The 26,246-nt window shown below is 39.6% G+C and overlaps 1 protein-coding gene across 11 annotated transcripts in view; it reads left to right on the top strand.

Moving 5' to 3' along the window:
* Positions 1-854: 854 nt before the first annotated feature.
* The window catches only part of gab1 (GRB2-associated binding protein 1), a 52,268-nt gene continuing 26,876 nt past the window's right edge, over positions 855-26,246 (top strand). For 2 of the 11 annotated variants that reach the window (XM_056371615.1, XM_056371613.1), the window contains exons 1-2: positions 855-1,293; positions 1,425-1,579. In XM_056371615.1, the coding sequence (XP_056227590.1) occupies positions 1,508-1,579 (72 nt within the window). In that variant the 5' untranslated portion in view covers positions 855-1,293; positions 1,425-1,507. Of the gene's footprint in view, positions 1,294-1,424; positions 1,580-13,613; positions 13,791-18,335; positions 18,385-21,474; positions 21,594-25,056; positions 25,201-26,246 lie in introns of those variants that run through there. The other 9 variants (XM_056371606.1, XM_056371603.1, XM_056371607.1 and 6 more) reach the window with 7 other exon arrangements.

Below are 26,246 nucleotides of genomic sequence, written 5' to 3'. Positions count from 1 at the left end.
CTATTTTATAATGATAAAAAGAGCAGATAAATGCCAAAAAAACTACACCTTTGAAAAGCTCGCAGAGTACATTGCCATTATTCAATCATTACCTGATATTTAGGGCGAGCTTTCTTTAGGTAATACATCACGCATTGTGGATGGTGTAGTTTAGACGTGCAATGATTTGTTGGGACCTTTCGGTTCACACTGAGGTGGGTCCCTTCTTTGTCTTTTCTTCAACTGTCTGGGGCCACTTTTTGTATTCACCCAAAGATTAATTTAGCTCTACTACATCATGATTCATCTACCAACCCGCCTTTCACTCTTTTGTTGTTTTTTGGGAACGAACACAAATGATTTTGAACTACATGTCCCATGGTTGAAACGCTACAGTTTTCCCTGCACGCCGCCGCCTCCCCAGTTCGTCCTCCAACTGGTGGTTAAACTTACCGAGTTACATGAATACAACTTCCGGTTTTAACTTTCAAAACAAAATTGTCAGTGACAAATATTATTAACGGAACACGATGAAGGAATGTATTATGCCTCGTAAAAACGCCGTTGTAATCCACGAATGAAAATACACGTGTTGTTTAGGAAAAATCTAGTTTCCACCAACCGGCATAACTTGCCATAACTCTGAAAGGTTGAACAAATGAACAAAGATATTTCTGGTAGTCTAATATTGATCAAAAAAGACTGAAATAGCGAAATACGCGTATCTCAAAATGTCAAATTTTAGCCGTTGTTATGATAAATGGCTGTTGAAACCAACGTTCTGGGCGAGCCAAACGTTTCATTTTGAAAGGAGAACCCCTACACTTCCGGTCCTTTTATGGTTAGGTCCGTTGGCTTGACACCGCCATGTTCCAGAGGAGGGTGAGTTTAGGGAAAGACGGAGCCACCCTGTCAATCACAATTAAGGAACCATGGGAGTAAACTGGTAGGGAAGCTCGGCGGAACCACTGTGTTTACGGTGAAGCTTGTTTTAATTTGCGAAGAAACGACAACTATGCACCGGTACACTGTGGGACATTTAAGCTCGCCAACTGGGAATCGCTCCACTTTGACGGGAATTAGCATGAGGCGGTACATATAACAACAAAAACTTAGCGACTTTCAATTGCCTGTGTCTTATTTTTTGGCCACACAGCGTTCCAGTTTGAACAAAATACACAAGTCACCGTTGATATTTGTACAAAAGGCGGTGCCGCAGAGGTTTATATTCACTCCAAGCTCAGGATATTCCCGTTTATTTGACTACAACTCGTGGAAAATCTGGTCTGTACATTTCAGACAACTGCCTTGTCGGTGAGTAGACTTTCGAAGAAGGAGTGAAGATATTTATCGCGTTCAAAAAATACACAAAACTACTACATTTCAACTTTTTTAAATTTCAACTTCACCGTATGAGCTTTGTGTCAACGTCTTTTTTTTTTCAGGTACAAGAAGACACTCCCAAAAACAAACGAAGCCAACCAGCGATCTTCGCTTTAACTCCAGGGAGAGCAAGAAAGGAGCAGATATGAGTGGGGGAGATGTGGTGTGCTCAGGGTGGCTGAGAAAGTCTCCTCCTGAAAAAAAGTTGAGACGTTACGTAAGTGCACTTTATATCCTATTTGTTACGTTGTAATAAAGTAACCTGTTACACAAAATATGCCAGCTTTTCCTTGGGTGCTTTCATGTGCACGGCTGCGCACAGTGACAGGCATGTGTAGGCCTCATCTTCTGTGCACTAACTTCAGCTATTTTTTCTGAACCTGAAACGGTGTGTGTGTCTTTTCTGAGCATAGTTTGCCATGAAGTCGCTTACAATAACTGTGACTTAACCATGAGTTAGCAAGTAGGAGGCCACTGTTTTGCTCAGGGGCACTTGAGTAGGGCACATGGCTGTTGTTTTGAGATTTTTACATCATGAGACAGCCTCCTTAGGTTTTTGGTTTGTGATCCATTCTCACCGCATACTCTCTGAGCATTTGATTTTCTCAGACCAATAACACAATACAGTGATTACCTTGGGAAGTAATGCTTGTGCAGTCACATTCAGCTCTCCCTGTGTCAAAGGTGGTAGATGGTCATGTCAAGGGTTAAATGAGTTACAAAACAACTTAGGAATACATCAAAGGATGACCACTTCCTGCAGATGGTTGTATAGAATTGTCAGATGTGCACAATCAAATATTGTTTATCACAGTTTCTGTAATGATTAGTGTTTACTGCCTTACACTGACTGACTGATCACTCATACACTTTCACACTCATGCTTCTCACACACACATATTATATACGATGTTACATGCATCCAATATATGTAATATATACTTGGTGAGGATAAAAAATATTTCTTACTCAACCAGGAATTTTTTCATACTTGCAGTGAATCGTCATTGTTTTGTTTGTGATTCTCTGCTTATTTTTCACTCACTTGGAAAACCTCTTCATTGCCTACAACAGCTCTGATGCAAAAGCAAATAACTTCAGTAGCACATGTTAGCTGTCAAGTCTACATCCTTTCCTTGTGGATCTCCATTATTGATATTTGAATGACAAGGCCTGCAACTTGAGAGGAGTTATGCTTTCACAGAAAGCACAGGTTTGATGAAAAGTTTTTTTCTGAAAGCAGTAAAACTAAAATCTAGCTAAACTAGCTAGAATCTCACATTCATGACAGAATAATGTCTGATTTGATGAAGAGGAAGTCAAAATCCTACTTCACCATCTGATTGTGAGCATTTTTGTTAGTGTTAGTTTGTGGTGTATGTCTTTATGGGTGGTAATCACTGATGGCTTTATAACACAAATTCGACACTACATCTTATTTACCATTTGTTGGAAGAACAAACCATTTTTACCATCAATGGTCAGCCTTATTTACAGTCTGGGTGAAAACTTTTAGTTCCCATTTCAGCATGTTCTCACTTCTGCATCACTTGATATAATCTCCGAAAACAAAGTGTTTGCTGTAATGACCCAAAATTGGTCTTTCTCAATAGAGTAAACAACAGGCTAGAGGATGACTTAGCTTTTCTCAACGGGATATGGCAACTTGCTGCTCCAGTTTTATAACTGCTTTCTGGACACAGTAGCAGAGAATAGCCAGGAGGCCAACTCACTGTATGTTATGAGGACCCTGGGAAGAACTCTGATGCTGGTTTTGTGAAGAATAATGTTAAAGGTTCACAGCTGATTTGCAAACAACATTATTGTTTGTTTTTATGATTTATGCAAATAACCATTGAAGGTTGTTCAAGTGGCTTTTTATTGTTGAGACATTTAGCATTTTGAATTAATGGTTAGCCATTAAAGGCCAGTAAGATAAACAAAGGTAACATGGGAAACCACCTCTCTTCTACTACCACCACTTCCCCTCTCAAATTTTTGACCAGACCCTCAGGTTTATCATAACAGGTAATGACACTCATAAAAAGAGTGTGTTGACTGCAGAGGCCCATTATGTAGGCTACATACGAGCTAAAACTAACTAACTAACCTAACTACTTTAGGCCCAACAATCATGACCTTTCAAACCACAAACATTTTAAAGTTTTTCTCCACAGTTCAACAATTGAATTGACAAATTGAGCCCCTATAGTCTGCAATGCAATACAGCTACAGGATATTATGTGTTTTGCATAATGTCTTTTTCTCAATTGACATAATACAGATTAACAGAAAGGTCTGTGATTGGTACATGGTTCCCCTCCCCGTGAAAGGTCATAGTGCTTGGTCACATGAGGCTGTGTAATCTGTAGAAGTGCTGACTGTCCTTTTTTGGTAGATGACAAATTGTCCAAATGTTACCTATCTGGCAACTCACCACCAGCTGTTTGAGTTGATGCCCAAAATAAATAGAGAAGTTGATTCTCTTCTAAAATAGAAATCATGCAGATGGAAATCAAGTATTGTGTTTTCAGGCAGGAAAGGATCAGTGGGATAGTTTTAGGGCTGAATCTAGAAAATTGTTTTGGTTTTTGAATAATCTGGGGACTTTTTTCATTGGATGAATCTATTTTCTTTGTTGTATTTGAAAAGAGTGTTGTCAAGAGGAAGCACTTGCTGGAAGTTAACTACTTTTTACTTTCTTTGATGATAAAACATTTGGTGTAACTGGCACAATATGCTAAAATGTTAACATTAGGGCAAGGTATGTTTTGAAAATTCTTGTAGCACCACACTTAAACATCTGAGGTTGAAGCATATGAGGTTTGGTGTAAATGTGTGCTGTGTTTATTGACAATCATATGATTTGATATGTTGGCAACGTTAACATGGCTTGTGATTACCGCTCTGGATATCAGCCTCTTATTCTTGCCACATCTTTGCTAGCTTTTTCTCCACCTTGGCATTCAGTTGAAACCACAGGGGTTTCATGATTGCTACTTCAGATGTTTGTCTCATCACCTATTGGGGTGTGTTCAGAAAGCAGTGACATTACAATTCAATTCCAACAAATATCAAACTAGTTTAAAATTATCTGGAAAAACCTGATGTGTTTGCCAGTGGTTTGAGTGGGCAGATTTTATTCAAAAAAACATTGCCATCACCATATACCCTTTGCTGTTTCTCGGTGCCAACCAACTGCCTTATTTGCCTAATTCACGAACATGCACACACAAAAATCCTCATTATCTATTTTAAAAGATGCAACACTCGGGTACATTTACATTTTAGAACATTGCTGATTTATTTGTGCACTAAAAATTTTACTTATGTGGCCAGGTATCTATATAATATTTAAAATGTGTGCTTTTCAGGGGAAAAACAAGTTTTGCTTTACCAAGATTGAGCAGTTAAACTGAATTAATGGTAAACTTTTTATGCACTTGTTTCCCACCAAACAGCTGGTTCAAAAAGGACTCATATAGGAATTGATAAAACACTGGATGATGAGCACTAATAAAATTGGAAATGATACAAATCGTTTGACTACCCACTCTTAAATTTCAACATTACTTAGTTGAACTGTTCCTAATGTGATTTAAATTTTCAACAATTTTCTTGTTACTGTAAAGATGTGATGGTGGTCAATTCGGTCACAGTATACATAGATACAAAGTTTACTTTGTGATTACTTTCTTCCTCCTAAATTGAGCAGTTTCATATGAGCCCCTTTTGATCTATCATAATATTCTTGGTATTTGTTATGTCTTGAGATGTATTGCATTAATTTTGAGAAAAAGAGTGACATGGATGTCTTCTCACAAAGGAAATGGACTTTGGCTAAGGAAAATGGCAAACATCAGGCTGTTGACATTCTTCTGCCTGCATTTGATAATTTTTCGTCATTATTTACTTAGGCAAAGCCTTTTGGCCTATTGTCATGACACATATGTCACACAATGTTTGCGGAAAATATCATGTCCCTCGAATATGCAGACGATGTGAAAATTATCACGATTTATTTCTCCCATCTATGTCATGGCAGACCTTCTTGTTTGCATCACTAAACTGAATGATCTAAAGATGTTCTTTAATGTTTTTAAAATAAAAGATGCGCACAGTATATTTTGTTTAATCAGCCAGATCTGTTTGTCACGATAATTAAGAAAAATCATGTTAGAACAAAACCATCTCAAGATGATTGCATTTGTTCTGAAACAAATGGAGTGCTCTGTGTGATAGTGAATATTTGGTGGCAGGTTGAATGAGTGGGGGGAAAAAAATCAACCAACAGAGCACTTAACAATAGTATTTGTACATGCCATCAGTGTCAGTTATCTACTTGAATCCCCATTTCCAGACTGAGCAACAGTAGACTAGAAGCCGGGGCCCCTGCTTACCTGATTAACCACTCAGGGCAAAGTTTACCCCGAAGGCTCTGTTGCTGATTGGTGGAGCTCAAAGGTGAAAGTAGTTCAGCCGACCTGCCCGTGTCTGAACAGCCCCAACCATCATGGACTTGACACACTATGCATTGTTGTCCTTTCTATTCAGTACCAATGAAGTAAGTGCGAATAGACAATTCTCACAAATACCCAAATTTTGGTCACTATTACCTGATGTTAGCCAGTCACAGATCAAGCAATTTTAGAATTAATCCAAGCAGTTGGAAAATTAAATGTGTATACTTTATTTTAATGTCTGTCTAAATACAAACCCATAAAATAGGATCAATGTTTTGTTCTCTCTCTGTCTCTTGAGTGACAGATAAGAATGATTAGTTTTCCCTTTGTCTCTTCAACGACTCAGTCAGCATGTAGTATGCAGGATATATGCACTGTATACAATGGGCTATGTAGTGGATTAACTCATTGCTGCAGTCAGAATTCTCTGAGAAAGAGTCAACACTTCCTGACCGTAAATGTCTCGTTCACGGACAGCGTGAAGGTATCTAACCACAATTGCTTTTGTAGGACTTTCCCCAGCCATAGTTTGTCATAACTGTATCCTCTGTGGTTTTCCATTTCATTGACACTGCATTTTCCATCTGGTTCTCCTTTTCGTCTTTCATTTCTTACCTCTCAATCTGTGAATTTCTGTCGAGGTCCACTTGTAAAACCGTCTTCAAAGGAACGGCTCGAAGACTGGTATCTTCAGGACATCTGCAGTGTGTTATCACAGGGACCTGAGGAAATGCAGGGATGAAGTCGCAAGGTCATGTTTCATCACCACTCTCTGAAGAGATAGTGTGCATATGACTGTATATTGCCACATCATATTATGATATTAAAATGAGATGATGTTTGGTCTGCTGCATATGTACAACAAAATTTAAATGCTATCAAAATTTTGCACCTTACTTGAGACATCTTGTCACTGCCATTTGTATTGAAGGCAATGGGAACCAAAAACCTAATTTGCTGACATCAGGGTTGGCCCGCAAACCAATTTTGGTAATGTTCCCAAGCTGCTTTCAAGAGTTGTTCCCTAAATACTGCAATACCAATTTTTTGTGGTCACATGCTTCCATTTCATTGTCCCACATTTATTCTTTATTCTATCTTAAATTCATTACAAAGGTGGCATGTACCCACTGGAAACAGATTTGGATTTTTTTGTACTTTGTCCAGCCCTTAATAGGGCCTCAGTGCTGGAGCACAAGGCTACAGGGTAGACCGGATGAAGGAAAATATTGAACCCTGAAGGTCCTCCTCTGATGGCTGTAAAGGGAGACTGAGGACATACTACATGCTGATCTTGAGTCCCCTGAGCTGGGAGAAAATGCATTTACAGTATACACCACAATGGCCGTTACCAATTGCTTTGTCTGTTGCTGACTGGAAACAATTGTCATTTGCAAACTGCTGAAGAGCAATATGTATGCAACAAATGTGACAGCGCGGTCAGACGAAAACAAAGGCATAGCTTTTTGATTAAGTAGAGGATTCATTAAATCTGCTTAGCAAGTGGAACAGAGAACAAACACTCACTTTCTGTTAGACCCCCCCACACACACACATGCTTGAAGAAACAAACAAACAAGCAACCGAGCGGGATGCAACAGAGGGGTACTTGTGCAACATTAGCCTCTTACGCTAACAAAGAAAAAATTACTGGACCATATCCTGACCAACACAGCTACACAGCACTCCATTTGGACTGAGCAGACTACTGTCGTATGATCTGCCACTGCTTGAAAATGGATTGCATGCGCCATTAATTATTTAATGTCCATTACAAACAAATAACCATTAAATATTAATGTGTGCTACTACAATAGTTATCCTTGCCGGCCCACTTTTGTTCCAGGCACAGAATATCATCACTGTGTTATACATAGGCGTATTAGTTTGATCATACCTAAACTGATGCCCGACGTGGTGCAGAGTTAGCCTGTAAGGATAGAACATAACATAAAAATAAGCCGATTCTGTGATATTTAACTATGTTTGATCCTCAAAGTCATCATTTTATCAGCTGAGTTGGTTTCGTGAAAGTATTGATATTTTTTTTCCAGAGGTTTAAATCTTTTTTGACCTTAACAGTGGTTTTAGTCTTTGTTTCAAAACACGAGAGAAGTGAACATGATTGTGATTGGTCTCCATTTTCTCTTGGATATTTATAGACTGTAGTAAGCCTGAAATCATGTCATTGCATCACAAAGAAAAACACAACCACAAAGACAAAATAGCCAGTAAGGACAAACCCCTCTGAAAGTTGGCAGCGCAGAGCATATTTTTGGCACATAGTAAATACCTCAGTCTTTGCAGCCTTAAATAATTGCAGTATATGAAATGTGTAATGAACATCAGACCTATCGCTACTATTTTACAGTTCACTATTATGCATATCACTACAAGCACTCAAAGGGACAGTCAAGTAAAAATAAATCAAGCAAACTGATCTATTTTGGACATCTCATCATGTCTCTGTGGTTCTAACGGCAGTGTTTTGAAATCCAACAAATCTAGCACGTTTGTCCTCTTCTCAGTACTCCACTGTCTCTGTCATAATGTGGTCACCGGTTCACTACCATGAGGTATTAGAGTTGGGAGGTGGGACTTTCCTAAATGAATTAATTCTTAAATAATACCATACATAAGCTGCTCTAAGATTTTAATTGCCATGTACATTGTGACAAATAAATAACAATAGAAAGCCTTATCTCTGTTTGCTTTTAATCTCATCCATTGCCTCTGCCGTGGCTGACTCTCCCACAGCAGCATGTTGGCTGCTGTCCTCCTCCTCTTCTACATCTCTCTCTTCATTAGCTGCTATCCCCTCCTGACCCTCTCTTGCTGCTTCAGCTGCCACAGCAGCAATGGTTGAAGCCTGTAGATATTCAAAACAAATTAATTTGGTTGTTAATCACACTGGGCGGATTGTTCAGCTTTCCCTCCTGTGTTTTCTTAAGTTTCTAGGTACTACGTTTTTCTACCTTGATACCTCTGGTCCAGACAAGCTTTGCGCCTCCGCAAGATGAGCTCTTTTGAGTCTTTGAAAATGTGTTTTCATCTTGATTGAGGGAGCAAACATCAGTGTCAGAGTTAAAGAATTAACATTAATCTTATCTACTTGCAAGAGCAGTTGAAATTGACTAGTAGCCATCCTAGCTGTGTCCTCTGTGGGGAAACGCCAACAACAATCATTCCTCCTGTGCATTATCATGTTTTGATTCAGAGTGTGCATGGAGAGGTGGAGCTGTTCACAGACGGTCTGTTGTCAATGTGTTTGTGTTGAGAGAGAGAGAGAGAGAAGGAATGGGGCAAGAAGGGGTTGAGCAAATCAATGCTCTGCACGCAGCTCTACTGTGAAATAATATCTTACCCATTTGAAAAAGTAAAAGAAAATAGAAAATCAATATGTAGTGGTTAATGTTGATATTGTCATGGGCCGCCACAAATAACTCGATGCAAAGGAAACACTGGGATGATTGATTAGACATCTTGTTAGCTCTTTTATCATGAGATTTACGGTAGCACAAACTTTGGTCTGTTTGGTTTAAAGCAGTAAAATCAACCTAGAGTATGTCGTATGTGAAATTTTAAACAGTATTTCAGTTGAAAGATGATGAAGTGGAACATGTTTGGGGAAAAATAATTTACAAACTGGCTGTGGGGTATGTATGCTGAACAAGCTGTGATTGTATTATTAGTTGAAATATTTTCTGCATGCATACTGGTACATCATAAGGAAGCTGTCATTGGGAACGAGTATGGCTGGGGTTAGTGTTTACCACATACAGTAGGTAGCGTTGTTTGCTGATTCTGCATAATTCCACCCTAAATGTTTACATTACACCATCATATCCTTTAAACTTAATTTGTTGTCTTAGTGGAACAATGAGATTGTTGAATTGAATTGGAAGGTCAAGGCTGATGTGAAGCATTTGTAAACAGATGTGTGTCTTTTTGCCTGGTGCAGCTGTTTACTGTCCTGTGTGCCAAGTCCACAAAGCAGCTCGGGGAGTGACTGCAGAGAACTGGTTCTAATGGTTAACTTGGTTTTCTTGTTTGAAACTTGGGAACAGATTCTGAGTTTTGTTTTCTGTTGGAATATAATCCTGTCGAGTCGTGAAATGATCCCTTTGTGCTGTTAGTCACTGTGCCAAGTCGAACAGTTTCAAGTACTGCTATTATTAAACACAGATGACAGAAACTATTTGGCAATGCTAATTGTACACATCATAATTTTTTTCATGTCTTATGATTGAACCAGACGATTCTCCCATGCACAGGTTAAATTTAAAGATAACATAGTGTTAAAGATAAATATTTACTTAAATCAGAACTCATTTTTCCTTGTGTTTCAACTGATAAGCTAATGACACCAGGCAGTAAAAATAGTGTGTGTCATAAGTCTGCTTTCTATTTCCAGAGTGTAGTTGTAGTGTGTTCTGGACATAGAACAGGGCTAGTTGGTGAACACATATGGCCAAAGATGGTCTACACTAATCAGACAAAAAGGCTGTAGGGGTCTCAGTTCCCATCAGATTGGTGTGTGTGTCGTTGGGGGGAAAAAAAGGATAAACAGAGGTTGGGCCAAATTTATGATAATGTGCATTCCCTGGATTCTTGCAAAGCAGGGGGAACTTTTCAATACTAATGGTGCAGGAATATAAATATGTAGTGAAGTGCGGGCCGGGATATTCCACAATAGCAATCAATAACTTTGTCATCATTGTTGAGGAGAGTGAAGAGAAAGCAAACGGGATGAGAAAGAGTGGAGTGCTTCGCAGAGCAACACCATTAGGCAGCCTCCAGTGAGAGCAGCTCTCTGTTCTCTCCCTCTTTCTTTCCGTTCCCAGTGCTTCTTGGCAGGCACAGACAGCAGGAATGTGAGGTTGCTCTGTGCTCCTCTTTGCTGGTCTGCTGGGGTGTGAGTGCCTGGTCCTGGGCTGCTGCTGACCGTTCAGCTCAGGCTAGGATGGGTCAGACTGCGCTGCGCTGCACTGCACTGCACTGCACAGTAATGCAATGCACTGGCTGATTGTTGTTTCTGCAGCACTGGGAGAGAAGAGGAGCCGCTCCCTGGCGCCCCAGCAAGGCATGGCCGCCCCTTCCTGTGTGAGGCGCTGATGGCTACCAGATGGTGGGTGAAGAGGGAGGAGGAGGGGTCCTGTACTCTCTCCCTCTTCCTCTCTCTTTATCCTTTCTGCCTTTATATTTTTTATTTTTTCTGTTTCTATCCAGTACTTTTCTCATGCAAAATCTGTTTTTTTCTTTACTTCACGTTTATCTTTTCTGGCTCTTTTGCTCCCATGGCTAATGAAAAGGAGAGTGATGATGAACATGAACTTGCAGGCATCCTGACTATGTCCCATCCAGCAATCCTCTAGGTGAAACATACCCTCGGGCACAAAAGGTGTCACTATGACTCACTTGTGATCAATGACTCACTGAATACTTTTATACTTTGAAAGCTTATTCATGATACATACTTACTTTAAAAGACCATAAGTAACATTTTAACATTAAGCTTTGCACTGTAACTGCAATCACCAGATAAGTCTACACACACACACACACACACACACACACACACACACACACACACACAGTGACGTGCAGTGAGGTTCATGGCTGGTGAGGCACTGACTTCATCACAGTCAGATTTGTCTTTCACTTATTCTGCAGCCGAGGAGTCGCAAGAAGGATCCCTGGGATCACTAGCGCCCTCTACCATGAGGCAGGAGAACTGCGTGCCTCACCCAGTGCGTCTTCGCAGCCGTTTTATGATTGCTCAGCACAAGAAACACGTTACACACATACAGTTGTTGATAAAATACACTGTACATTATATACCTCAGCTAACTAAACTATGGAAATTTATAATATAATTCATATAGCAAAAGTGTTTGAACATTTTAATAGCGACATACAGAGAGATAGCAATACGGTCTCACTGCACAGCAGGCCAGCAGTTAGCCGAGTCATTGCGCAATCCATAGTGAGGCTCAGCTGGCTGCTGCCTCACCGCAAGTCTCTTCTCAGTATTTGAACGGTAAATGTCAAAATTCAGCGATTTTGAATAGAAATAATCTAAAACTGGTGAAGTTAAATGGAAAATAACTTTATAGTATAATCACTTTATACATATAACAATTTAATTAATTTTTTTTCTTTTTACTTTTTTTTCTTTCCATGATGGCAGGTGAGGCAGGCACCTGCCATGGAGATTGACCTGTTTGTGCTTTGTTGCAGCCTCTCCCTCAGGTAGTTTTAAAGAGAAAACGGAAGCATTGCATGCTTCTATTAAATAGCTTACTATGGCCCGAGCCAGAATGCTGCATTTGATCAACTCATGAAAAAACAGAATCTATAGGTTTTGGCATTTTTGCTTAAAAATGACTTTCCAATCTAGTGATTATCATAATAGGTGGTTGTTTAACTTCCAACTTCCGGTTGATTGACTACTTGATTAATTGATTAGTTGTTTCGGCTCTTAAATGACATTTCCATGTTATGAGTGCTATCCTTCCTGTGTATTCAAAGACCTGTCAATCAATTTGAAAGTGCTGTGTTTTGAATTTTGTTAGTGGTGTTCGCCGTCTTCTGTTCATGATTGCATCTGCAAAGCCTTATTAGATTGTTAAGAATTTTAAATCTGCAGTTAAATTTGACATCACAAGTTTCATTTTGACTTGATGTTATCAGTTTAACCTTGCCTTAGGGCTACAACTCAAGGGCTGGAAAAATATTGGCTAATGTGGTATTTATGATCAAGCTAGTCATACAAAGACGAGCTATTGCTGCCAAACATCTTGTGACCAGGACATTTTAAAAACATTCTCTTTGTTGGGTAGCTCACTTTTTAGATGTTTTGAAATGTCAGAGATATCAAGAACCAAATTTCCATTGTGTCAAAACGTCTAGTTGTGTTGTTGCATGCCGCAGCTTAATTTGAGACGTTGGATAAGTTTGGTGCTTGAAAGTGTCGTATGGTTGGAGTGCTGAGGTTTTGAGGGCAGCTTTTGAAGGTAGAAATGCTTGTGACTCTATCTGTTCACATTTAACTCCAAATGTTCACCTGTCATTTCCCACACACACCCACTCACACATACACAGATGCAGCTGGCACTCAAGTTATGTGGTGCTGTGTGATCTGACCCTAGTCGCTGTGTCTGCAGCCTCTTAATATAGCCCACTGCTGTCATGGTAGTTTTTGCCCCTCGTTCCTTGCTCTGTGCTTTGTGAGAACCAATATGTGTGTGCATGTTTGTCCCATCCTTACACAGGGGGAGTGCTGGGGCTGTCAGCCTAGAGTCTGGTTGCGAAATATTGCTACTGACCTGTGTTATTTCCCAAGTTACTGTGAGGCAGACGGGCCCTCAATAAAATGGATTCTGTCAGTATCTAATCTCCATTAATTTGTCTTTTTAATTGGTTTTCATAATGAGTTTATTTTGTGTTTTAGAGGCATAGTCTTCAGAACAAACTCAAGTGGACAGAGAAAGATGGATGGCTCTTTGCTATTCACCAGTGGTCCTGTTGTGGCCACTGTCCCTGATTGCATTAGAGTTACTATGGTGCTGCCCGATATCTTTGGCCTGGCCTCAAGCCAGAGGACGTGGTTAAACTTGCACACATGCACACACAATCAGACACACACACACACACACACACACACACACACACACACACACACACACACACACACTGAGAGAGACACAGAGATGCAGCAGAGACCCCTGCTCTCAGAGAGTATTCGTTTCCAGACTGACTGGAAGCTGAGAGTCTGGAGAACCTACTCCCATTGTCCACCTACTTTCTTGGCATTTCTCTTAACTTTGCCTGGCACACCTCTTTTTATGCTTACTGCTGGTGTGTCTTAGTTACCGGTGGAATATCCTGACCCTCTTGGTTTCAGCCCTAAACCCATGGGCTTTGGATAACCAACTAGTGTTTGAAATTCAAGCAGAGCTCAAGGTTGGTCATTTTGTTTCTTCACAATAAATAACAATTTAGTAATATTACAGAAATTCAATTTGTTTTTTTGTATAGGAATACAGGCAACCGGTCATGTTGATAAATGCAAGGGAAAATATCAATAGCTAAATTCATAATGTCAGAAAAGTATTCCTCTGTGATGTAATGTCCTGTTGCAGTTCCACCTAACACTTTGGGATGTTGCAAAGGGAATTTCCAACACAAGCTTTTTATGATCAGCAGCTTAAGTTACAAGTGTTTTGTGTAACAGACCCATTTGCAATTTAGGTTAGATTTAAGGAGAAGTTTTGCCTCATGAATAGAGTCTTTTTTTAACATCTGCATCGCATATGATAACTTACTAATTAGTACACGTTACACTAGCTGAAATAGAAAAATCTGCCTCTGTATTAATCTTTTCAGTCTCGAAGTCAGAACTTGTGGTTCTTGGCCAGTTCTTAAAACTTCTCTTAAAATGTGATTTGGCATGTGTCTTGAATGTAGTATATATGCCACAGTCTATGTTCCACTGTGACTATTTTTTGACTGAACTGTTGTGTACACATTTGGCTGGTCTGCACTGTTTGACTGTGTACAGGCCAATAGAAGCTGAATTGTTTAAGCCTCTCTTGTCAGCGGTCAAGGAACAGCGTGATCATGTGAACCAAGTCTGCCATGCCAAAGGAATGTGTTGAATTCTAACGATGCAGCTTTGACAAGTGCATGTGACTCTGTGCAAGAGCTCAGATTGGCGGGGGCAGGAGAACCAAAGGCAGATGGGATGAAAACAGGGGAGGATAGGTAATCAAAAGAAAGAATGCAACGGATAAAAATGTCAAGGTCGTGGCAGAGCAAAGTGTGCAACATTTTCACCACATGCTTATCTGAGAAAAAGTTTTAAAGTTAAAACTGTCAGACCGAACAACAAGGAGATACTGTGGGAATGTGATAAACTTGTGTTTTGGTGAGTAACATATCCTGAAGTCAGATGAGCCAGTCTTTATCTCTAGTACAGCTTTGGGTCTCATGGCTGAGAGAGGGCTGCCATCTGCACTCACAAACCATCCTCAGAGTATGCAGATTGAATAGGGCACTATATGAACAAGGGTAATTAAGTACATTGAGTCTGGGAATCATTTTCAGCAAAGATTCCCATTGGTTATATAAAGGAGCCAAAGTAATTGTGGTGTTACTGAATTAGTCAGGGAGTAACAGTGGCTTTCTGTCAGTATGTTGCTTTTAGATGAGCAGTTAAACATAAAGGCAGTCAAATACTCGTTTCTTCCATAAGCAACTGATGTCATTTGACCAAGAAATCAATGGAGTCATTAGAAGTTATTTTGTCGTTGTTGTCATTGCTCTCTCTGTGTCGCAGGCAGGAAAACTATTAGAAATTCTAACAGAAATGCTTTCTTTTACTTTCATTTATATATTACAAATTATACAAAAAAACTGGACCATAGGGTTTAAACACAACATACATAATGGAGGCACAACCTCCATTTCTCCATGTCCCAAGCTTAATGTTGTTTCCTACTCAGCAGGGTAAAAGGTATTGATTGGTGACCTGGATTTTGCTCTTGCCACCACAAGCCAACATGAGTGCATTATAACCATGCCACAGGAGCAATAACTATGAATTACAAGAAAGTGAGAAAGATACTTAATAGAGCAAATGTTGGTTGGCTGGGATTTGTGCTTTGGTTATCTTCTTTCACACACACCTGCTTCATTTAAATTCCTGTCATGAAGATCTCATATTTGAACCTGGTTTGTATGATTGCTATATGATTGCAAACCTAATCATTAGCAGCAAAGACAGATTCTTTTATTCCCCCTAATAATCAGATTAAAAGCCCAGTCAGAATCCCATGTACAGACCTTGCTAAGAATAAATGGGATCATTTGGAAACAAATACCATTTTGTGTTAATGGGGTGAAATAAACCCTTAATACTTTCATTCTGCTGATTGAAGTTTATCATGTGGTGTAACTGCTCACTTTGACACCCCCCCCCCCCTTTTTTTTATTTTTTATTTTTTATTTGTTTTAGATTATACAGTCTTTCTTTGCATCATTGAATTCTTGAATTAAGTTGAACACTGTAGTGCTAGAGACACAAAGCTCTTTCTGTCTTCTGTGGTTGGGATCAGTGACATGTGCTTTCCACCACCAGTGGTCGTTTCTGAGTGTATTTCCCACATGAACCAGTTAAGTTTGAGAAATGTGTACTATTTTGTTTGTTTTTTTAGTTCAATTAATGATGGTGAGTTGCTAATGTTTTAATCTGCGTAGGATATTTTGATAACACTGTTGCTTCAGCAGAAGACACGGCAGTAGAGCCAAGTGTTTATTGGATGGACTGTCATTCATGTGCTAATGAGACTGTAGTCCATTACTTTGTGTTGCTATTTACTATTATTTACTATATTTACTTCATTTGTCTTAATGTTAGCGTTTTTGATATATATTTTGGCATCATCATCATCACCAGGAAATACTCTATATGTTGGTCTCATCATTATAAAGGAAGGCTCTTTTTTGTTTGGCTTTGAGTTTTCTGTTGTAAAATCAGAAGGATGGGAGCAGGACAGTTTATTTTAATGTGATGGATCTGAAAAAGCAGCCAATGGATAAATATGCTGTTAACAGGGGGTCATAACCAGCCATTTGACCTCTCTGTAGGCAACAGTGCATGCATTAGATGGCCATAAAATTTCGAGAGAAGCTGTAGAAGCTGAGAGATGGTGAGTGCAGGTGAGATGAGTACAAATGAGTGCAAGCTGTTAGAACAAATCTACAGGCATGCAAGCAAGCACACACCCACAGAAGCCAACCCACATCTAAAGAGAGAGGAAAGTTTAAAAAAAAAAACGCTGACAGAGTTTTGGTATTTGCATAATAGTTGAGTTGAAAAAATGTATTGCATTGTTATCTTTGCTGCATGTATTGGCCACTTAAAATGAATGTGTCGGAGGGATTCCACACATTCTGCAGTAAATGTGAATCACTGTATTGGGAGTCACATGAACACACATGCAGCACACAACCTCTGAGGTATGTGTTCGCACCACGCACATTCTCTTTCAACAGAAAGTGAAGCAGTATCATCTGAATGTGACAATAGAGAATGGAGGTGTGTACCAGTTTCAGGGGACTGGCTGAAAGAGGAGGTGTGTCTTTAAGTTGGCTGAGTAACAAGCCTAGGCAAGCTCCACGGCTCAGCTAGTAAAACAGGACACCAAACATGGTTAATGCAAGTACTAAGAATCAGCATGTTGTGCCTCTTATCTTTGAAAGGAAGCATTTCAGATAAATAGTATTTGAACACAGGACAGCATTCACTAATTCCCAATCCTTTGACTTTACTATTAGATAATTTCACATTTTCACTGAGTGGATTATCTGGTAACCTAACTTGTATTTGAATCTTTTCTCATCTCCTGTTCTGCTGAGTAACCAGGCACCACTTTTCTTTTTTTGAAAGCAGCACCAGTGGCGACACAGAAGTGCATATCAGAGTCCATTTCCTTATCTGTATATGCGGCATCTCAAGCCATTTCCTAGTGGACAGACTCTAGCAAGAGAGGGGCTAATTAGATCATGTCTAAGGCAACCTCTCACTGGCCGCTAAATGTGATTTGGAATAATTTTCATTGGACTGATTGGATTAGACTGCTGCTGCTCACTGCATGGATAAGTATTAGGTTAGACGCACACACACAGAATGGACTAAAAGTATTAACACAGTACCTATTATCCAGGTTTTTTTGTAACTCTTATTGAATTGTAATCAATCAAAAAGCCTTGAATATAGAAACTAAAAGCTTCATTTGGTGTATACTGCGGTCAAATAATATTTATGAACATGGCTTTATTAAACAAATGAGCCAAACACTCACACACAAACACACACTCACCCACAGATGTTTTTTGTTGCCCAACTATGGAGAAGTCATTCATTTCACTATGCAGTGGTCCCCATGCAGGAAGCAGTGGGACCGTCATGAGTCTGCCGCTCAACCCACAACCTGCTGTAGTGTGAAACCCTCTGCTTCACCGAGAGCTACAAGGCTGTGCCACTGCAGGCTCTTATCAGAACAGTAAATGTAAAAATACCTCAATGTCGAGTCTGCGTTATTGCAGACTGACCTCTTTGTACTGACTTGTGCATGTGCAGGAGTGAATCGAAAGCCACGCCGGGAATTCAAAGTGGGATGGTGCACTTTTTGGCATGTGGGCACAGCATGTTGAGCAGTGGCTGATATTTTTGGTTCTACCCACCTATCTTAAGCCGGCGTAGTGTAGGTGTATTGTAGTGTAGAAGTGGTGTGCAATGGGGGTTGGGGTGGGCAGTTGTTGCCAGGGGAGGTGGTATGTTATTTTCAGTCCATTGTGTCTACTTCCTGTGGGTCAGGGGTTATTGGAGCAGGGTGTTGCAGACTTTACGGAGTAAGAGGAGGGGAGGGAAGTCAGCAGGGTAGGCCGGAAAGTGGCCATACTCAATCGACAACAGTGGCTGGTCAGCAGCTTGCTTACCTCGCTTTTCTCTTAACGCTCTAATCTGTGCAAAGCTTGGACTCTTCAGAACCAGGTAAAGAGACACAAGCGGTGTTTTAATAACCATTAGCCTTGTTGTTTTCAGCATTTTGTTTTCTTTTGACAATTTGAATGCTGTTGTTATCAGTGTTTTTACAAATATGATAAGCTGTTTAACTTGGCAGAAGGTCAGAGATGGCGTCAAATATCAAGCGATTATTCTTCGAACATCAGTGTGGAGAAGTTAGGTGCATATAATATGATACAGAAAGTGGATGGAAGCTGCACGACTCTTGCATAACCTGAACCGTGCCTTAATGTAACCTTAATGGGGGTGTTGTTTTGGGTCAAGAGCATCAAGAGTTGCATCGTGATTCATTCTTAAAGTACAATTAAGCTTTTAGTGAATCATATAGCAGAGGACATAAAATAACATCTTTTACTGCAAGCTTATAAAGGAGTATGTGGAGACCATGTCCATCAAAACAACATGCACAGGATCTGTGCATATAGGATATGGTAAGATATGATAGTTTTACTGGTTTTACTGTATTAAATCCTATAAAAATAAAAGAGCATTGCCCATGCCAGGAAATGGCCATCATGAGTGCTGCCACTTCCAGTGAGGGCAGTGACAGCTTTTGTGTTGGGGGGAAATTTTGTCTTTGTGAGCAATATTGTATTTCAACAAGAAATCTTGAGGCCACATTAAAGTGAAGGTGAACAAAGTTCATTCTCTAAGCATAATTACTTTGTCTTCTCTCCAAGCCTTTCTTCTGCAATCAGTTGTTACTTTGTTTTGATGGTAAGCGGCAGACTTGATGCTGGGTTGTTGTGCCCATATATTTTATTGGTTATAGTAAAGTACCTGCACTTAACAGTGTTGAGATACACATACAAAGCCCTTTAGCTAGCTTGTCTGCAGGTCTTTACTGTCATGTGAGTGCTACATAATTAGTTGCACTCTGTTAAACTTATTATCATTTTTACAAGTATAAATATTATAAAAGCCAACATTGATACTAATGCCTGCTGTTTTCCCACAAATTATGACAAGCAGGTAGTACACAGGACAGAGTTCCTTTCAGATTTGGGCTAGATCATACATGAAAAAATATTACCATGTCTCAAAGGTAAGGCAGGGACAAAACAGTCATGACTGTATATCTGGGGTGGTCAGTTGTTCCATCAAACAGATTTTCATGCACTCATTCATTCCTTTATACTCTGTGAACAATTATTAGGCAAGTGTGTATTCTGACCTTTTTACTTCTATGGACATTTTCCAACTTCAAACCATATAAACTTGAATGCGAATGTAATGAGGTATAGGGTGTGGTCTAAAGTGATTAACACCTTTTATTGAAGGCGTGCATAATTATGAGGCTGCTTCATTAAAATAGGCCAAAAAGAGATTTAACTGACACTGAAAAATCAGAAATTGTGAAGTGCCTTTCAGATGGATGCAACACTCCTAAAACGGCTAAAATATTGAGGCATGACCACCGGACAATCAAACATCTTGTTGTGATTAGTCAACAGTTTTCAAGCAGTGATACAAGGTGAAGTCTGCAGCATTCAAGAAGGCCGCATGATCTTAAAGCAGGACAATGCTCCATAAGATGCATCCAAGCACTACACACTGCTTGCCTAGGCAGCAAAGGCCTCCTCACCTGACTTAAGTCCTACTGATCCCTTCTCAAATGTAAGATTTACAGTGAGGAAAGAGCATTGTATTGCATTATATTTGTTTAACAATACAGATGAATCCTGAAGAATACATTTTGCCTAATAACTGTACACGCAGAGTATACAGGTTAATACGATGCAAACAAGGACATGTTTGATAATTGTTTTAGTGGAACTTGCATAATGCTGCTATACTGTATGTATACTGTATATATGCAGTAGGTTGCTTATTTCAGACCAAAGGACCAGAGGATAAAAAATGAACATTAAATAGGGATTTGTAACTACTTCCTGCAACTCAGGTGAAACATTTAGCAAAAAACGGGCTGTATAATGTGAGCAAATCATACAATTTGGTCATTGAGTCTTTATTGTGCAGATGTCATGAATTTCCCCTAGAGGATAAATAAAGAACCTATCTATCTATCTATCTATCTATCTGATTCCTTCTCTGCTTCCTCCACTCAGTAGTAACAGTATTTTAGCCCAGCACGTGTAGGCTTCCCTTTAGTGAGTCCTAAACTTCTAAAGGAAAGACAGACTGTCAGTGTCTACGTGCATTGTTATGGGGTGTCTTAATGCAGTCCTCAGTTTTCTGGACAAGTTATAAGACATTAGCTGTTTCAGCATAAGGTAAATGTTAATATAGAAGAGGTTCTAAAGTTAGCACCTGACAGACCCCCAAACACAACCACAGTGACAAAAGGAGGCAAAACAGGAAATCTTTTTGCCCAGAGTGTGTGTTGGGAACAGATGACCAGGAAGATAAAAAGCGCTAACAAAGTGGAAACTTCCACTAAGGGATGTTATTTTGCCTTGTGTGTGTTTTTTCTCTCCTTTTCTCTGTTTCACAAAGCCCCATGTTTCCTGGAAAACATAGTCAGAGGTAGTTGGTTTAGTTTTGATGAAAATACTGTGAGTGCTCAACAGTTTCGTATATTATATGTAACTACTGACACTTCTGTGCTCCCTCAGTCATACATGATGTGAAGCTGTGTTAATGTTTAAACCTGCGCCCTCTGAGTTAATGCTTTACCCTGTGAGCATGGTTTAAGTCTGGAGCCAACCTATTGGAAAGTTGTGAAGGGAGGCCCGGGATAGCTATTTTTGTTATTCATTTATTTTTTTGGAGGTGGAATACGTTAAATGTGAATGATAGAAAATTGATTGCACCATCCTTGTTTTATGAAAATAAACAGGAGCACCGCATTCAGGCACAGTACAGAACTACTGATCAGCTCTTCACTTCCTTATGCTGTCTTCTGTTACATCTTCCCCACCTTCTCCCTCTCACTCTCTCTCTCTCTCTCTCGGTCTTTCCCTCCCTCTGTCTGTGGATACTCTAATGAATGATATGGATGATTACTTGACGGAGAGTTCCTTTCCCCGCCCCATGACAAAGATTCAGTGCAGCAACCACAGCAATTGCACAGTTGTGTGTGTCCAAGCCAATGGAGTAACAGCAGGACCATGGTCCTGGGCTGTATGGAATAAGTACCAGGAACCACACACTTGGTTGAGAATACCTCTCCAACAAAGCCTGAGAGAATGTAATACCTCCCGTTGAAAACTTCGGTAAGCACCACAATTTCCACTGCTGATATTTTTTTGTCAAAGTTTTGTGGACAAAGCTGAAGTTCGATAATAGTTGAAACATTATTGAATTATTCCAGAACCTGCTTCTGTATATTTGACCTAATGATAGGGTGGTTGTGGGTTCTGTTTTCAGTCAGAATATTTAGTTTTTGATGTAAAATAGCCTGAAGAACTGTGACATTGTCTTGTTATTAGGTCACCTGTGAAAGCCCATAAACTAAGAACACCTGTTTGCCCTTCAGATGGTCTTTCATGAGAATGTTGGTTTTTGTGCGCACTGTTTGCAAAGATAGCAGTATGACTACCAGGGTCTGTGTTCTTTGGACAGTTACCGTAGATTGTTAGGGCTTGGGTCAGATGGCGCCTGGCTGGGTGAGAATTTCACAGCTGCACATGAAAGCAGAGCGACTGTGGGATGGTAAATTAAGAGAGGGAGTGAGGGATTGTGTAGATGATGAATGGAGAGAACTTGCTTGTTTTGATCATACAGTAGGTGCTCCTTATGGATCAATACACTGTTGATGAGCATACATATAGGATGGCTGTCTAACTGATGTATGGTGCACTCTCAGGAGGAGCTCTTTATGTACACACAGCTGCTGAAATTTGGTGTTTAGAAGTGTTTCTTTCTCCTTCTGTCTTTAAAGCATTTATTAATATCAGATGGTGTCCACATAAGAGCATAAACAGCTATTTTAATCACACACACACATGCACGCTGTCTTAACATTACACAGCAGATGTCAGCTCACCAGTTTATTTCTGGCAAAGTGGGAATGCACAAATGTTACCTACATAGCATATGCCCAGCTGCATAAAACCACTGCTCTGTTTTTGGTATGTAGCCCACTTATTTGGCCTTTTAGCCTGTACAGAGGCTGGTGCTGGCTCACATTGCTGCACCAGTTTCTTTACAGAGCCTCATTAACTTGCTGTGTGGTTTGTGTGATAATTCAATATTTCCATTTATAATCACTTCATATAATTGTATCTTGAGGAAATTCTCAGATTGAGATATTGTGGTTCACAAATGTATAAATGAATGATTACAAGTTGAATGTGTTCATAATCTGTTTTCAGCATTTTAAAACAGAAAAACAAGATTATGATCTTGTAAAACACTAAAATAGTGTTATAAATAATGCTGATAATTATCACTATATTCATTTTGTATATATTTTCCCCAAGAGCCAAATACATGTCATAATACATTCTAGTTTGCATTTTTCAGGATTTAAATTTCTTAACTGTACACTGTAGACTAGCTACTCATGATTTATTCTTCATGTGATAGCTTGTGATTATGTATACAAAACATAAACTAGAATATGGCAAATTAAGAGCACTTACAGTATGTGTTAATGCAAGGTTAGTCATTTGCAGTGTAATAAAAAATGGATGTGTAGTTGCCAAGGAATTCTGGATTTGAGCTTTGGTTCTTCTGGAAGAATCGAGACTTGAGATTTTCACTGTTGTGTCTCTGACCTGTGTGGGAAGATGGGGCGCATGCACACAAAGCAAGGATGTGATGTTTCAGTTTAACAAAGATTTGCTCTTGTTTTCTCTTGGAGAGGAGTGAAATGAAGAGGTTGACTCTCACATGGGAGCAGCGCTATGCTGTGGACATGAATGATAATTGATAAGTTCAGAGACAGTTGGGAGTTAAAATTTTTGTTGTGGGTGTTTCCAAGATGGACGTGTAAGAGTTCAATAGGACACACACAGGCACACATAAGCTAATGTTGCTCTTACTTCAGTCTGTTTGCCTGGGTGGTCCTATCTTTAGCCCTGTTCTCACTCTATTTCTCTTTGTTAATGTCTTCTGCTGTCTTTGGCCACAGTCCTGGTATGGGTGCTAGGAACAGGGACTTTTAATAAATGGTTTATTTGGACAGTGCGTCTTTGTCAGTTGTTCTCCTTGACATACTTTGACAATGACTTTCATAATGATTCATAATGGCTTTTCACTTTTATGCTTCACTGTTGGCCTAGGTATGGTAAAGAGTTATCAAGAGAATTTAGTGAACAAGATACTCAAATCGTCACTGAGTTGCCTGGTTGGTTTTATATAAAAATTTCCCATCTGCAGCTCTGTTGCTAAGAGCTGTTAAGACTCAACAACTCACTGTGGTGAGGGTCAAAAATTAGTTAAAAGTATCTCTGTATGTAGAAAAGTGAAGTCTGCAAAGCTCTCATGCAAGACTTAGCTTCCTTAGGGCTGCCTGGCAACTTCGCTTGTCTTTGTGCTGATGAGTGGGCACTTTTTTATTACAGCACAACATGATGAAAAACACATCATTGCCTCCAACATGCAGTCGGAGTCCAAAAAATAGTTACATCTACCCAAATCCTAAAGTAGAATAGAAATTATAGGAGTGAACGGCAAAGCAATTCCTCAATATTTTGTTGAAATCTGGGTAAGAGCTTTGCATTTTTATGCACTTTGTAAGTTCTTCTTATCTTTTGACTTGAAAGACCTCCAGCCACTGACAAGGTACCTTTGCAGCAGTAGGAGAAGTTGTGGGCTTTTGTGAGGTTTTGTGAAGCAGGCATGTAGAGGAAGCTGTCCATGCTGTGGCATCTCTGACCTCTTTTTATTGAGAGTGCAGATGGGAAACAGAATCATAAAGTCTCCACAGGAAGCAGAGGAAGGCTCACATCCAGGGAAGAGGATGGAGCCTTCAGATGCAACACCAGAAAGAGAAATGCAAGGAAAGTGATTTGTCTATAATTATGAGCTTCACACAGACCTTTGATTAGGAATGTTGCTGTAATCTGGGGAAAGGAATACACAACTAGGAATTTGCAACATGGGCGTTGAGATGAGACAGGTTGTAAAGCCCCCATGAAATGCCATCTTTACCTGCTTAATGTGATGTCTTTCCTGTTGGAAGGGGATATTTGTTACAACATAACACAGTGAAAGATCATTCTAAATCATTGGAAATAAAGTGATAGGCAGTTTCACAGTCCAGGTAGTCACATGATGCTCACTTCCATTTGTACTTCTAAGTAAGTGTTTCTTTCTGTGTAATTTGGTCACACTGAAATTGTTAGAAAACACATGTGATCTCTCATGTTTCTCTCTGCACTTTAATCTGAAAGCTGTGTCAGGTAGGTTCACAGTGCCTGTGTATATTTGCAGTAAAACTGGAAAATAAGATGTTAATTGAACAATGAATGATACCAGTGATGGCTGTAATTATAAAAACAGATCCAAATTGTAACAAAAATGAAACAACTGTTGGTAAATGAAATAATATGTTGGATATGTTGGGGTGCACTCCCACTACAATTTTTTTAAACCTAACACACACCCACAATTCTGTCCTTGTCCCACCCCCTCTGATTTAGCAGTGGCAGTTAAGAAGGTCTGGGACAACCTGATTACATAGAACAGGAAGTCAGAGGAGGGAGAGGTCACAAACTGCAGACCCTCACACACTGCTCCACATGATAACGTGCGCAAAGGCGCAAATAAGTGTAGGAACAACAACAACAACAACAACACACTTGATTACTCACTATCAATAACAGAAACTCTACAAGACAGAAAAAAAACAGCTCTGGATATACAGCTTGTAAGGTAGGCTTACTGTTTTTCACTGAACCTCAGTAATAAGAATGTTGTAATAAGGAATTATTTGTTTAAGGCAGGCGTAGCAGAGAATCAGTTTTGTGATACAAATAAAGACTCACCCCCTGATTTACAGAGGCAGGTGCAAACCAGGTTGATTTGAAAATCATCTTATTTGTTTGTGCCTAATGCTTTCACTGTGTGGTAATTAGTGTGACTATAAAAGCTGTTTTTCCGGTAGTAAATCAGGATGCTGAGCTCAGTATTGTGATAACTGTTGGTCGTTGGCGATGGCATCAGCTCGATCTTATTTCGCACATTTAGGAGTTATCTTATAGCACTAACGCTGTAGGATCACGGCAAAGAGGTGGTTACTTCATCAAAGCTCGTAGCTTGTTTGGAGCCTTTAATATCAATTCCCGTTCCATTATGGGTCCACTCGGATATTTTCTTTACCTTAGAAAAAGTGGAACATTGTACCCCCCACTGCTGCCAGAATTGGTTAACTTTAACTATAAATGGGAACCAACAGGATTATTGTAATGCATCAAGCCAAACACTGTACATTCTGTCTTATATGGACTGAATTGAGATAAGTAAGTATATTCAGGTTGAAATGAGGATTACAGATTTTTTAATAGAATCTCTTGCTATATTGTAGTTAAAAACGCTGTATTCTAAATCATCTGACGGGGTTATTGATGTAATGGAGAACTTAAAGACCTATATGTGTGCCTATATTAAAGTCCAATCTCAGGTAAATACAGAAACACCCTGAATATTATTTCAGGGTGAAACCCTGTGTAGTTTGTTAAGGTGCTGTTAGCCAGACAGTTGTTTACTCTGTCCGTTGTGAATAATATCCAGTGCTTCCCACCAACAGTGTCAGCTGTAGTTCACATCAGGTTGAGCATGAATTGGATTATCTAACAAGACTCCATCATGCATGACTGTGATCTCAACAGAACAAATCGACCAATCAGATTTACCTTGGGCCCAGAGATTGACTATTAACCACTGTCCAGGATGCTGGACCTCAGGAATGCACATGTTTC

The sequence above is a fragment of the Seriola aureovittata genome, chromosome 3 (genome assembly GCF_021018895.1).
Source record: "Seriola aureovittata isolate HTS-2021-v1 ecotype China chromosome 3, ASM2101889v1, whole genome shotgun sequence".
Taxonomy (NCBI): Eukaryota; Metazoa; Chordata; class Actinopteri; order Carangiformes; family Carangidae; genus Seriola; species Seriola aureovittata.
Note: the sequence above shows the minus strand (reverse complement) of the source record. Positions and strands in the feature narration are given on the sequence as shown.